The sequence below is a fragment of the Podarcis liolepis genome (assembly GCF_965112155.1).
Source record: "Podarcis liolepis genome assembly, chromosome: 7".
Taxonomy (NCBI): Eukaryota; Metazoa; Chordata; class Lepidosauria; order Squamata; family Lacertidae; genus Podarcis; species Podarcis liolepis.
In genome coordinates, this window is record NC_139561.1 from 1,879,104 (window position 1) to 1,894,610 (window position 15,507).

The following is a 15,507-nucleotide window of genomic DNA, read 5'->3' on the forward strand; positions in this document are numbered from 1 at the left end:
TTGCCACGTACATTTTTATGAACGTTTATTTTATATATATAAGACCTTAGAATTCCTATAACAGTTGATGTTGCCCACCACCTCTCTTCTCCTCACTCTCTGTCACTGTCCTTGCAACTGCTGTATTATCCTCCCCAACCCCAAGAGAAGCCCTTTCCTCCTTGACACCAGTGGGCAGCGTGAGAGGGTGGCAGCTGGCCCAAAATGGCGGCTGACAAGCGACAATAGAAAGAAGGGGGAAGGAGCAACCTCCTTTGCCTCCCTCGCCCTCTCCTTCCTCACCCCCCATTGGTGCTTCTCTTCAGCCACCACTGCTGCTGCCAGTCCAGCATCGTGTGGGTCTGCCACCACTTGGACTCCTCCGCCACCCGGACCTGACCTTCCCTCCTCTTTGGTGCTGGAGTCTCTCTGACACCGGCTTGGGAGAGAGGCTACAGCTGTGGCTCAAGCCCCCTGTGGGAGCTGTCCCATGTTGACTGCTGGCCCCGGCCCCTCTACGTGACTTGAGGCCGGGGTGGTGAGGGAGGGAGCAGGCCAAATGCGAGGACCCCCCCTCCACAAAGGGGGGTTGGTGTCATGAGAGTGTGTGTGTGCCCCTCAATCCCCACCCTCCGACCTGTCCCATAAGTTTGAGTGCTCCTTGGCACATCCTGCCCAAGCCCACACAGGAAAGGAGAGACACAACAAAGCCAAACAAAAGACAGTTGGGATTTTGTAACTGCAGCATGTTTTATTCTTTCCTAGCAGGTTTTTTTTGGGGGGGGGGAGCCATATAATACAACCAGTTTTATGGCACATACCCCCTCCCTGGAATATAATTGGATTACTGTTATTATAGTTCAAGCAAAACAGAAGAAGAAGTCTATTTCACGGACCAAATGAGCCTCTGCACAGTTAAAGGGCACATCTACACTGCAGAGCCAAACTGCTTCAGAAGTCAGAACTTTGATTCATGGCAGGCTGGGAACTGTAGCTACCAGCACTCTCACAAAACTACAGATCCCAGGATTCTTTGAGGGCGGAGGGAGGATCTTGATGATTAAACTGATATAGAACTATCAGATTTGCTGTGTGGTCTGACAGTTTGCATGGGGATATCTTTTTAACTGACTGTGACATAAATATACTCTCCAAGTTAGTTTCAAGGAGAAAAACACTTGTTGTATAAAAAAGAGGCTAGCAATGTTTTTCTAGCCTTTCTGTTGCAAAGGAAAATGTCCCTTGTTGTCCTGCCTGCTTGCCCTAAAACAACCGTCTTGTGGCCAGAGAGCCAAACTCTCACCTAAACATCTTCAGCAACTATAGTTTCCAAGATTCTTCAGGATGAAGCCAAGACAGTTAAATGGTTTAGAAATGATACAAAATTGTAGTGTAGCCACTATATTTCTAGGAATTCTGGGTCAGAAAAAGGCAGGCCTCCATGGCCAGTTAGGGAAGGTTTCTATCTCACCCCAGTGATTTTGAACTTGGCATCAAACCTGGAGGAGTTTCAATAAAGAACCTTAACTTTTACACTGCTTTAGTGAGTCCCTGTTCCTGTCAGTTCCTGCCAGGCTTAGAGGGAGACCACGGATCCCCTCCTTCCCCAGGCTGGTGCCCTCCAGATGTTTCAAGCTGCAACTTCCACCTGCTGTGTTGGCAAAGGGGCAGATGGGAGTTGAAGTCCAAGACGTCTGCACCAGGTTGTGGAGGGCCAGCCTACATCAGGATTTTTCTCTCCACATGTTCTGGTTCACTGGAGAAAAGCATATCTGAACATGGGCAAAGTTTTTTCCTGTCCTCAGTAAGCAAGCTTGCTCACAGCTAACCCAGGAACATGGACACACACCTTGCTTTTCATGTGCTGCCTCAAGTTTATTTAAAGGACATTGCTCATGTATTAGGTAAAGGAAGTGGCAGGAAAACAGACTTTCTTCTTCTCACAAAGTAGATCCATGCCTATGCAGTTAAATAAAGTACATGTTTCAAAACTGGTTGAAAACACAAGCATTGTTTGCCCGCAAGTTCCTAGATCTAGGAGTCAGCAGACATCACCATATTAAGAGATCAGGCATTAGGATACATTCAGCTGATGTTGAAAGGTTGGAAGAACACAGTTAGCTTAGACAAATATTCTAGAATGTTTGCTCTATGCTTGTAAATACTGTATCAGAGTGTGTCCAACTAACTTTTGCTCAGAGTGGACCCATTGAAATCAATCTACCTAAGTTAGCCATGACTGTGAATCTCAAAAAATTGACCCTATGGCTAGCATTAGATACGACCTTGTATGTCTTTCCTATGAATGTTATTAAAAAATCCTCTGGCTTGATCTGTGCATCCCAAACATCTCAGCATTTTTGCCAGGGCATGAGACTCAGTTAATAAATGGTCTAGAAATGGACCAGGGTAGGGAGTGAGATAGCTCAAAGCTATCTCCATAAAAGTTAGCCCCAGGAAGTCTAGTGGAATTTTACCTGTGAAAAAGTTTGTGAAATGTCTTAGTCACCTTCTGAAGGTTTAGTCTGAGGTCCAGATTTTTATTTTTATTTTTACAACAGTAACATATTTGCTAGCAATAACACTTTATTTTGCATTATGGATTTTCTGATCAGAGTGAAAACCCAGAAATGTCCCACGTCAAATCAGTCTTCATTAAAGTAACAAACCAAAATGGAAAAATGTTCTAGACTGTAGTAGTCCATGAAACTTTATGCCATAATAATAATATTTTTTAGCTTTTGAGGTGCCACAAGACACTTCACGGTTTTTACTGATTGAAAACATAATGTTAAGGAACGCATGGCAGAAAGATCAATTACAACTAATTTATGAAACAGAACAACTCATAAGAGCGCTCACACTGGTCAGGAATTCTGGGTGATTTTGAAAGAAATGTGAGCCAATGTAGAAGATGATTAAAAAGTGACTCCTCACTAATACAAGGAAATGCCATCTTTACTATTTTCTTTTTAATTCATTGTTACAATCATGCACTCAAACCTAATGGCATTTTTAAACACACACACACACACACACACACACACACACACACACACTTGTGCCATTTGGTTTTGGCCCAGGTGATGAATGAGTTAAAGCTTTAGACCTGCTTGCCAAAAGCGTTGTGCCTCCAAATGTTTGGGGCTGAGACTGCCACTATCCTGACTATTGGTCATGCTGCCTGGGAATTATAGGACTCTCTGTTTCTTACAAGATGGCAACTTTTTCTTTATCCTGATGAGGGAAACTGATTACATCCTCATGTGACTGACATTTGCTCAGGCCATCTGATGAAAAGGTCCCTCTGAAGGCCAGCTCCTGTCCATTCCTGATTTAAATATTAAGGCTAAAATGATAATACCGTTCTGAAGAGTCTACCTGTGTTAGAAAAAAGGGGGACACTAAGCTACACATCACTGTCCTCAACTGGATTATGCAGTGCCAGCACTCATTGACTCATCCTTTTAATGCAGTGCATTTTGCATCCAGAGAGTTTTAGGAATGAAGTATTTCTCACCCCCTTCTCCCCAGTAAATGTGCAATAAATGAGAATTGCTGATCATATACGGTAGTTCCAATAGGCAAATGAAGGCAGAGCTCTCAAAGCCAAAACCCCTCAAGCTCCAAAAATACACATTCCAAACTCATAAGTCCTTTATATTAAATGGACTAATTTTCATGGAAATAAAAGGGCAGAACCAATCAGAACAATATATCATCTTTCTCAGTTTCTATTATGGAAACGCTTGCTTTATTATTATTCAAAAGAAAGAGAGAAGATCAAACAATGTTTCAATTGATGCAATTATATTGACAGGACATGACAGCAAGTTTTTGAGTGGGGCAAAACATTTCTTCAGGTGGGGAAATGCAGACTAAACCTTCCAGGGTGGGGTAGAGGAAGGCCGTTAAAGTTTTCTGCCTTGGTCGTTGGGATGACTGGGAGGCTCTCTCAAAATCTTGATGTATTACCCAGACATTTCATACTAAGGATTTCAGCTGAACCAGTTTGGATCTTACCGGTTCTATTTTTTAAAGCTCTTCTTCAACCAGGATAATTCCATTTGCATGGAGATGGAGACTCACTTAGGGCATTGTTTTTCCAGGTTCCTACCTTCAAAAAATGCTTTTCAAGGGACACATCTACCGTGGACTCCCAGAGCACTGCATACGTTTCTGGAACACAGGACATCAGCCCATTGGTTCATCCAGCTCTGTGCTGCCTATATTGACTGGCAGTGGTGGGTCTCCATGATGTGAGACAGGAGTCTCCTTCCAGTCCATCCTGGAGATTGAACCTGGGACCTTCTGCATGCAAAGCAGATGCTCTACCACCGAGCTTCGGTCCTTGTACCAGGGAACACATTTAGTTCATGGAGGACAATGACCAGGCCTGTCAAGCCCAAGTTGGTCCATCTGAATGGAGAATACAACCTAGGACACACCCAATGTTCTCCTGAAGTTCAGTCTAGCACAAAAAAATGCTAGGGTGCTGGGGAAGCTTTCTTTCGGGAAATGTTTCTTTGCCATGATCAATCTTCTCTTTGAAGGACCATTTGTGAAGATCTGCTTCTAAGTTGCCCAATGCTGATGAATGCAACTCTTAACAGAGTTGGATGATTTATTTAGGGGCCCTTGGATCTTCTTGAGAGGCTAAGCAGACAGTAAGTTGCTTAGTTATTGTCCCAGGACTCACAGTTTCCATCCGTTTTAGTGGAGTACAACCATATTCTCAAGGAAGTTTTCAAAGCTCCAAATGTTAAGATGGGTTAAGGATCAAAGAGAATAACTCAAGACACACTGTTCCCCAATCCTCTGGGTCATTCCCTCCCCACCTCAGTACATATTCTTTGTACCCCAGATAATTGCAGATGATCCCTGATACAAGTTTGGTATGAGATGGGTTGGGGGGTGGAGTAACCAGAGAATTGGAAATATGCAGACAGCGGAGATACTTCCAGCTTGGCTCAGCTGAGAAAGGGACTGGTTGCTGTTGGAAGGCACTGCATGGGATCTTGGCAGTCACGCGTGGGTACTGGTGCCAGCCCCGCTATGGAGCGAGGCCTTGGAGATCTCCGTGCTGACTGTGGAAAGGGGGAAGCTTTCATACTTGTCCTTCTCACTGCTGCAGCTGCAGCGATACAGCAATGCCTTGACTTCCTTTTGGAAATTGCTGTTGAGGAAACCATACATGATGGGGTTGATGCAAGTGGAAGCCATGGCCATAAGGTGGCAGAGGGAGAAGATGAAGTTGTGGTAGCACACTGAGATCTTCTCATGGTCCCAGTCATAGAGGGCATTGAAGACAGTGAGTGGAAACCAACAGGCGGCAAAAGCAACGACGATGCAAGCCAACATAATGTTGACCTTCCTGTGGCTAGTGGCCCGGGAGCCATCCTTGGAGCGCTCCACCATGTCCTTGCGACGCTGAAGGCGCAGGAAGATGCGGAAATAGCAGGCCATGATGAGGAGCAGGGGCAGGCAGTACTGGAAAAGCAAGAGGAAGGTGGTGTAAGCTAGGCGATGCTGATCCGATGGCCAGTGCTCAATGCAGGCCACGTGGTTGGCAAACGGGTCAAAGGGAAGGCTTAAGTTTTGAAAGGGCTCATTGGTCAGGATGGTGAAGGAGAGGAAGGGCAGGGAAATGAAGCAGGCCACCACCCAGGTAATGGCCACAGCCAGGTACGCATGGTTAGCTCCTGGCTTCCGCCCAGTCGGATTGATGATGAGCTGATGCCTTTCCAGGGCAATCCATACGAGGGAGAGGATGGAGACAGTGACGGAGATGCACTGGACAAAGGGGCTGGCCTTGCAGAGCACTTCTCCTAAGATCCAGCGGTCCATCAAGGTGTAAATGACCGTGACAGGCATGCAAACAAGTGACATGAGGATGTCAGAGCAGGAGAGGTTGGCGATGAAGATGTTGGTGACGTTTCTCATCTCCTTCTGCTGGATGATGACACACACCAAGCAGAGGTTGCCAATCAACCCCACTGCAATGACTGCGCTGTAAGCTACGATCAGGAAAGTGCCGTTCCCCACAGAGTCGCTGCAGGACATGTCGTTTTCCTCTAGCAGGCTCAGCTGCTCTGAGAAGTTGAGGTAGAGGAGATTCATCAGCTGGTCCATGGCACGTCCCAACTCTACCTTAGAGATGGAAGGATGGAGAGCTCTCTAGTGTAGGTGGTAAAAAAGGCTGCGGCAGTGGCGGCAGCAGCAGCTGTCTCTCCTCATGAGATGCTGCGCTCGCTTGCCCTGTGCCAAGGAAGAAGACATCCAGACATTAGGAGGCACTTACTTATTGACTACATTTATATATTGCCTTTCTTCCATGGAGCTCAAGGTGGCATATAGAAGTGCCCAGGGGGCTCCTAGGATTGTTTCAGGCATTCTCTGCTGCTTTCCCCAGCCACTCTGGGTGGCTTACAACATATCTAAAAACATCCTTAAAAACTTCCCTAAACAGAACTGCCTTCAGATGTCTTCTAAAAGTCAGATAGTTGTTTATTTCCTTGACATCTGAAGGGAGGGTGGGTGCCACTACTGAGAAGGCCCTCTGCCTGGTTCCCTGTAGCTTCACTTCTCGCAGTGAGGAAACCAGCAGAAGACCCTTGGAGGAGGACCTAAGTGTCCGACTGTCCGGGCTGAGTGATGGGAGTGGAGACGCTCCTTCAGGTATACAGAGCCAAGGCTGTTTAGGGCTTTAAAGATCAGCACCAACACTTTGAATTGTACTTGGAAACATACTGGGAGCCAGAAGATCCTTTAGGACCAGTTTTTCAGTATATGGTCTGGGCAGTCACTCCCAGACGCAAGTCTTGTTAGCTTCACCAAGTGGTTGGCTGTATCAGGAGTCTTCAGAGAATGCCCTACTGCAGCCTTCCCCAATCTGGCACCTTCCATATGTTCCCATTAATCCCAGCCAACTGATGGGAGTTGTAGTCCAAAACATCTGGAGGGTGCCAGTCTGGATCAGCTGCCCAAGGACTACTCATCTTCTGCCCCACATAGTTTAGTCTTATGGCCCATCCATACCTTGGCTTAATGCCCATTGGGAACCCCTTGTACCCCTTTAATTCCCCCTCATCCTGGTGACATTCTCCTCCAACTACCACCCCAAATTTTCTCCTCCCTAAATCAGATATTCCCTATGCAATGGATGTTGCTCTGCAAGCCTAGGACTTGCCAATCAGAAGGTTGGCGGTTCGAATCCCCACAACAGGGTGAGCTCCCATTGCTCGGCCCCAGCTCCTGCCCACCTAGCAGTTCAAAAGCACATCAAAGTGCCAGTAGATAAATAGGTACCACTCCAAGGGGGAGGTAAACAGCATTTCCGTGCACTGCTCTGGTTCTCCAGAAGCGGCTTAGTCATGCTGGCCACATGACCCGGAAGCTGTATGCTGGCTCCCTCGGCCAATAAAGTGAGATGAGAGTCGGTCACAACTGGACCTAATGGTCAGGGGTCCCTTTACCTTTAAGGAATCTCCAGATCTAGGGAGAAGAAAATGTGAGGCTGCAGTAGATGGAGGAGAACACCAAGTGGGCTAAGGAGCCACAGGAAGCATGGGGGGATCACAAGACACACTAAGCTGAGGTATGGATGGGCCACACTCTGCAGTGACCCCAGCTTATCCTAGAAGCTTCTATTGGGTAAGAACACGCTCACTGAAAGTATTAAAAATGTGTTCTTTGCCTTGAGACAGCCCTCTCCTGTGGTTGCCATTTACTGTGAAGACAGACATGAGATCTTAAGAGTGAGTTATCCACCTGCTGTAAAGCAGAGTTCCTATTCATTGCAATGGAGGCAGAGGAAATGAGAACACCCCCCTCCGCCCTTTATCTGCATGGCCTGGTCCTCTCTACATTTTTCCAGACAATCCCCGCCCTGTTGTTCAGGAAAGTCACGGCCATCACTTATTGTCTTTTCCTGCCCTCTGTTCCCATCTAGCCCATCAGCTATGATAAGGCAGCCTTGCAAATGAAGTCCACAGAAGTTACAAGCCTGCAAAAAAATTGTTCACAAGTCCCTGTCTAGTGATAGTTATTTTTAGCGTGTCTAAGGCCTGCAAAAAGGAAAATGAAATTGAGAGGGAGAAGACAGACTCTTCCAACCTAGAAAAGCATTCTTGCCAGAGGCAATTTTTACTTGCCACGGGCAAGCAGCTATTTTCAAGCCTACTGCTGAGTATCAGTATCGGTATCAAAGTTTATTTCAGTCACAGACCAGCATAAGATAAAACATAGGGATAAACTGAACACATAAGACTTAAAACAGGCAAGGAGTAACTGCTGAGTAGGATATAGCCAGGCAACTATAACAAGCACCTGTTGGCCAGTGTCAGAGCAGGAAGGCAACTTCCACCATTTATATCTGCAACATCCTCTGAAATGTTAAAAAAAATTTAAAAATATTTCCTACTTCTTTCAATGTAGAGATTTTGCCTACAATACTGTTTCCAATGCAGGACACCCAGGTAGTCTCTTAAACGGTAAAATGGGAGGAAATGCCTGCAAGTCTGCTTCCGCTGGTGTCCACATCAACATCCCATTTCATGGACAGTTTGCTTTATTTGTAAAATGTTTGTCAACTGGAGCTTGTGTGCTTAGGTCCTCCCCTTCAGCGCTGCAATGCACAACCTGCCCTCTTTCAGAAAAAGCTGCACAGGGCTGCCCCCCCAGCCCCCCTCATCCTTTCCTTTCGATTCCAAGACCAGCATTTAATGGTAGGAAGGGATAGAGGAATGAAGGCAGAGTACCCTTCCCCTCTTGGAACTTGGTCTGCAGGCTAGCCTTGGAATGCCAGCGCTAGCTGGGGAGCAGGTGCCCCCCCATGCCTCCCACCCGCCCCCAGCCCAGCAGGCCAGCCGCCGACCACTGCCCAGACAGATGCGCACGCGGCCGAGCGGTAGATTGCTGCAGCTTTTGACGGGAGACGCTGTGGTTGTCATCCCTCCACTCTGCCCCAGCTTTGGAGAATTAGCTCTGAGGCTGGTAGAGGCTGGCAAGCCCAGCAGAAAATGCAGCTTGGGACTATTACACAAGTTCTAGTGCTGTTGCTGCTACAGGGTCAGGGGAGTGAGGACGGTACTCCTGGGGCACCCAGCCCAAAGTGCATCCCCCAGGTCTATGAAGAATACACAAGCAAGCGCGCGTACACACACACACACACACGCCCCCCACTCACCTGATGCTGAACTAGTTCTCGTGTCAGCTCAGCCTCTTCTTAAACCCGGGCAGATCTGCTCTGAAATATGCTGCAACACCCTCCCGGTACACGTGAATGCGTCTCCCAGCTCAGGGGTCCTCCTCTTCTTCTTTTCCCTCCCCCAAATGATGGGCTCCAGGGTTTTTTGGGAGGGGGAAGCAAGGAGACACCCAGCGAAAAGGCTGCCTTAAGAAGAACTAGGGAAGCCCCCCCGCCCCATATAAAAACTCCACCCCTGGGAGGAGCGAGGCTTAGCCCCACCCGGGACTCTGGCTTCCAGGCGGAGAGGGGATGCTTCTTCCACGTGGGTACCACTCCTCTCCCCCGCCCAGCCGCGCGCTCCAGTCTCTCAATGTGAGAGCACGTGAGGGGGGGGGGCTGCTGTTGCTGCTGCATGCGGGGGCGGAGGTGCCCCAGATCCAGCTCTGGCAAAGGTCCAGCTCCCTGGCAGGCTTGCAGGCTTGCAGGCTGGCAGGCAGGCGAGCGAGCGGGGGTTTTTACTCAGGCGAGCATTGATGGGCGGAAGGTAGGGAGGTCAGGCGCTCCTGGGAGATCTCTGGGCGCTGGGAAGTAGATGGGCGAGGATTTCTGGCTCCCAAAACGGTTTTGCAACTGGCGACAACACCGCTAAAATAAAGAAAGCTAAGGTGGGGTGAGCAAGCGTGGATTTTTGTGCAGAAAGACTGCGAGCTCTGCTCATCTCTGGGATTCCAAACAAACCCCTTCTGCGCCAGGTTTCGGTGGGTGGTTTCTAGTAGGAAGGCAGTGAGTCGATCCTGCAAGCCAGAGGCCTTCCCTCTCCTGACAGCCAGGTAGTGGACAGCCATGCCAACTGGTTAGGAGGAAGGAAGGGGCTTGGCTTTAAATCACCCATCAAGGGATGGCTGGGCAAGGCAAACTAGCAGGCACCTGCACTGTCTATGGTGAAGGACAGTCTTCTCCAACCTGGTGCCCTCCAGATGTTTGGCTACAACTCCCATCAACCCCAGCCAGAATGGCTGTAGGATTCCAGGGCTGATCATACTGGCTGGGGCTCAAGGGACCTGGGATTAAAATCTATTAAATAATAACTCACATGACCACAAAGAAGGCATGAAGGTAAAAGACCCTCTCTGTTCTTTTATCCCAGCACTGCATAGAATATCGGAACAGGTATTAGGGACCTGAGTTCAAATCCTGATGTGGCTCATCTCGAGATGGAGACACAGCATAAGAACATAAGAAGAGCCAGTGGCCCAGTTTCCTTCTCTCATAATGGCCAACCAGATGCCTCTAGAAAGCCTGCAAGCAGGATTTGAGCACAAGAGCACTTTGCCCTCCTGTGGCTTCCAGCAACTGGGATTCAGAAGCATCACTGTGGAGGCAGAGCAGAGCCACTGACAGCCCTGCGTCTTCCATGAATTTGTCCAATCCTAAAGCCATCCAAGCTGAAGGGCATTGCTGCCTCCTGTGGGAGCAAGTGCATGAGGAAGTCCTTTCTTTCACTGTCCTGAAACATTCAGCTTCATTAAATGTCTGCAAGTCATAGTGTTATGAGAGAGGGAGAAAAACTTTTTTCTATCCACTCTTTCTATGCCATGCATAAACCTCTGGTATGTTCCCTCTTACTCGCCTGTTCTCTAAACTAAAGAGTTCTAAATGCTGTAAAAGAATTGAAAGGGAGTTTGAAAGAGGTTTGACTTCCTAGGAGAACCTTCCCAATCCCTGAATGCTGTACATGTGTTGGATTGCAAGTTGTAGCCCAAAATATCTAGAGGACACTAGAATGGGGGAGGCTGAGACAGACAAGAATTTGCTTCGGAGAGCTTTGAAAGAGGGAGTGAAACTATGATGCCTGCGTTCCATCCCACTACTGCCTCTGGTAAACAGGTTTTGCAGGGGTGGGTTGAGCGGTTTCAAAAGCCTGCAGAACCTCTTGTACCAAACGGCAGCAATAGAAGCACATTTGCACAGGCTCTCCAGCCCCTTCCTCTCTCTTAGGAGCTCCTTTCTCCTTTCTGTCTAAAGACACTTTGTGGCAGAAACCGAGAACTTTCTGATTCATCACCATTAAGGTTGCTCTTAGTGCAGCTTCAGGCATCACAATGCAAAAAACTGTTAGCTTGCCCATTGCTATGGCACTATGACTGATCCAGTCTCTTTGATGGGTATGCTTGGGTGACGATTGCGTTTCCAAGCACCTGTTTGTTGTGTTCACACTTCTACTGCACATTTCAGAAGAATGTACAGTAGCTGAATATGTAAAACCATGGTGTGTGTAGCTGCAGTTCCACAGGAGGCCTCTGGGCGGCCTCACCTTCCACCTTCACTTCCTAGTGGCACAACAACAGCCAGTTTCCTGGGAAGCTAATGAGATACTTTGGCACCAGTGATGCCAATGTTGCCGCTGGGATTCATCAGCACAAATGCTCCTGCTTATCTGGAGGGTCAATCTATATTGATATTCACCTCAGCAAAAGACAGGGCCTGGTGTTGATTTAATTTTCTGAAGCAGTAAGTGCTTTTGCTAGGAGAGAGAAAAGCAGCCTTGTGTTCCAGGAGCACGTTTTTCAGGGCTTTCTCCTCTTATCCATGCACCAACCCATCTTCCTTCCTGCCTGCTTGCAGTAGTCAGTTGAGTGCATGTATGAATCAGCAAAGTTGAGTTAGGAACAATTTACACCTTGCAAACTTGCAAAATTAATTTAAATCAGCACTCATCATAGTTTTGAACACCAATAGATGAGACTTCCAGGGGTGCCTGCACTTTCTCAGGATTTAGTTTTCATGGAATAAAGGTTAGTGGGCACTATGGTGTCTTTCAGATCTATGGTTTTCTTTCTGCAGGTCTACAACCTGAGCTTCCCCTTAGGGTTCCAGGGAAGGCCTCAGTGGCCACAGCCTGGGTTCCTAGGATGATGTGGCCTCCAGCCTGGAAGCTGGAGGCACAGCAGCATGTCTTTTTTGGGAGGGGGATTTGATATCCTGCTTTATCACTACCCGAAGGAGTCTCAAAGCGGCTAACATTCTCCTTTCCCTTCCTCCCCCACAACAAACACTCTGTGAGGTGAGTGGGGCTGAGAGACTTCAGAGAAGTGTGACTGGCCCAAGGTCACCCAGCAGCTGCAGGTGGAGGAGCGGAGACGCGAACCCGGGCCATCAGATTAGGAGTCTACCACTCTTTTTTTTCAGATAAGTTTTTATTAGTAATTATACATATTATACATACATACAAATAAACGTATACAAAATTCAATACTTAAGTGGCACAAAATCTAAACAGTCCGTAAGTCAAGAATATATTCATTTTAGGCTCTGCCGAGCCTTGGACTTCCTTCTACAACTTTGGTAAGTATCAAATAAACTTTATACTCACGTATTTTATTTCTTTCACATACTGGCCATTTACTGTTAGAGTTGTTTCCAATCCCTCTAGTGTCATTTAAGATTTAATTCCAATATATGTCCAATACTTAACCCAATTGTCATGTAGTTTCTGTTCATCTTGGTCTCTTATTCTCGCAGTTATTCTAGCGAGCTCGGCATAATTTGTTAATTTAATCTGCCAGTCGTATATATTGGGAATGACATCCATTTTCCAATTTTGCGCTAACATGATTCTTGCGGCTGTTGTGGCATATAGAAATAGTACTCTGTCTTCCTTTTTAATTTCTTTACCTGTCATTCCTAGCAGAAAAGCTTCGGGTTTTTTGGGGAACGTATACTTGAAAAAATTTTTAAGCTCATTATAAATTAATTCCCAAAAGCCTTTCACTTTGCTGCATGACCACCACATATGGTAGAAGTCACCATCTGCTTCTCCACATTTCCAGCATCTTTTATTTTTTAACCTGTACATCTTAGCCAATTTCACTGGTGTAAGGTACCACCTATATATCATCTTCCATATATTTTCCTTTAGCGCCATACAAGCTGTAAATTTCATGTTAGTATTCCATAATTCTAACCATCTCTCAAAATCAATATTATAGTCAAAGTCTATTGCCCACTTAATCATGACCTCCTTCACCTCTTCGTCTTTTGTATACCACTCTAATAATATATCATATGTTCTGGACAATACTTTGTTCTTTCCTTCAACAACTTCCACATTAAATTTAGATTTTTTATCTTCAAATCCTGTTTTCTTTTTATCTTCATTTAGCAAGTCATTTACTTGGTGATATTGCATCCACCCGGTAAATGAGTTTTTAATCTCTTCATATGGTCTAAGCTTTATACCTTGATCCGTTTTTCTTGTAAGTTCTTCATAAGTAGCATTCTTCCCCTCCATATTCACTTTTTTAACCGTTAACACCTCTACTGGAGAAATCCACCAGGGTGTCTTCCTTTCCAATATGTTTTTATTTCTTTCCCATACTTGAAGTAATGGACCTCTAAAGATATGGTTTCGAAAGCCTCTATGTATTTTCACCTTTTCGTACCATAGGTACGCATGCCATCCGTACCTATTGTCAAAGCCTTCAAGATCTAACAGATCTCTATTTTCTAGCGTTATCCAGTCTTGCAACCACGTTAAACACGCCGCCTCATAGTATATACATAAATCCGGAAGGGCGAAACCCCCTCTTTCTTTTCTGTCTACCAATATTTTCATTTTAATTCGCGGTCTTTTTTTCTGCCAGATGAATCTCCCTAAGGCTTTTTGCCATTCTTTACATTGCTTTAGACCTTTAATTACCGGGATGGTTTGAAATAGAAATATCATTCTGGGCAGTACGTTCATTTTAATAACCACAATCCTCCCCCAAAAAGATAATCTCATTCTTTCCCAAATTTCTAAATCTTTCTTAATATTTTTCCAGGTAACCTCATAATTATCTTTGTATAGATTGATATTCTTAGCCGTCATCCAAACTCCCAGGTATTTCACCTTTTTTGCCGTCATAATTCCGGTCTTTTGTTCTAGTTCTGCAATGTCTTCCTTAGATAGATTTTTGGTCAGTATTTTAGTCTTATTCTTATTGACTTTGAATCCTGCTACCGCTCCGAACTCTTCAATTTTTTGTAAGGCTTCTTTTACACTATGTATTGGGTTTTCTAATGTTAACACAATATCATCCGCAAAGGCTTTAATTTTATTTTATTTTTTTTAATAAAATTTTTATTGATTTTACAAATTTTTAAAGACAAACAAACAACTAAAAAGACATACAAACACGTATAGTTTCATAGCATTTTTTCATAAACCTCTTTTCCAGGACTCCCCCATACCCCCCCTTCCTGCATCCCAATGTCCCCAATTTTTAAGCAACTTCTGAATGTTCCTTTCCAACCTCTGTCATCTTAATCTTTTCTGTAATCTAATCTTATGTCACTGTATCCCTTTTTTTCCTAAAAACCTCGACATTCTAACATTCATCAAGTTTATAGTAGTCCTTAAGATAACCTTTGAATTTTCTCCATTCTTCTTCCGCCGTCTCTTTTCCCTGATCATGGATTCTGCCTGTCATCTCGGCCAGTGTCATATAGTCCATCACTTTCATCTGCCATTCTTCCAGAGTGGGTAGATCTTGTGTCTTCCAATACTTTGCGATGAGTATTCTTGCTGCTGTTGTAGCGTACATAAAAAAAGTTCTGTCCTTCTTTGACACCAATTGGCTGACAATGCCCAGGAGAAAGGCCTCTGGTTTTTTAAGAAAAGTACATTTAAGTACCTTTTTCATTTCATTGTATATCATTTCCCAGAAAGCCTTAATCTTCGGGCATGTCCACCAAAGGTGGTAAAAGGTACCTTCAGTCTCTTTACATTTCCAACACTTGTTATCAGGCAAATGGTAGATCTTTGCTAGCTTGACTGGGGTCATGTACCACCTGTAAGTCATTTTCATAATGTTTTCCTTTAAGGCATTACATGCCGTAAATTTAATACCGGTGTTCCACAACCACTCCCAGTCAGCTGACATAATGTTATGACCAATGTCCTGTGCCCACTTAATCATGGCCGATTTAACTGTTTCATCTTGTGTATTCCATTTCAGCAACAAGTTATACATTCTTGATAAATTCTTAGTATTGGGTTCTAACAATTCAGTCTCTAATTTTGATTTTTCCACTTGAAAGCCAATTTTCCTATCCTGTTTGAAAAACTCCATTATTTGACGATATTGAAACCAATTTTGTACTTTATGTTTCATTTTCTCATGACTTTGTAATTTCAATTTATCTCCCTCTTGTTCCAAGATTTCCCAATACTTCGGCCATCCGACCTCCATATTGAGTTTCTTCACTGCCTTAGCCTCCACAGGAGACACCCATCTAGGGGTTTTGTTTTCCAACAGATCTTTGTATCTTATCCAAACATTAAACAATGCCTTTCT

General features: G+C 45.3%; 1 protein-coding gene across 1 annotated transcript; it reads right to left on the reverse strand.

Annotated features, from left to right (window-relative positions):
• Positions 1 to 704: 704 nt before the first annotated feature.
• On the reverse strand, positions 705 to 9,488 carry LOC310711901 (neuropeptide Y receptor type 1-like). The gene is made up of 2 exons (XM_083514370.1): positions 9,167 to 9,488; positions 705 to 6,237 (listed from the first exon to the last, which is right to left on the reverse strand). Exon 2 carries the CDS (start codon positions 6,109 to 6,111, stop codon positions 5,005 to 5,007), a length of 1,107 nt encoding a protein of 368 aa, XP_083370496.1. The 5' UTR covers positions 6,112 to 6,237; positions 9,167 to 9,488; the 3' UTR covers positions 705 to 5,004.
• Positions 9,489 to 15,507: the final 6,019 nt, after the last annotated feature.

What these genes read in the sequence shown, in the direction of transcription:
- LOC310711901 (XM_083514370.1), bottom strand. Translation starts at nt 6,111, where the DNA reads ATGGACCAGCTGATGAATCTCCTCTACCTCAACTTCTCAGAGCAGCTG.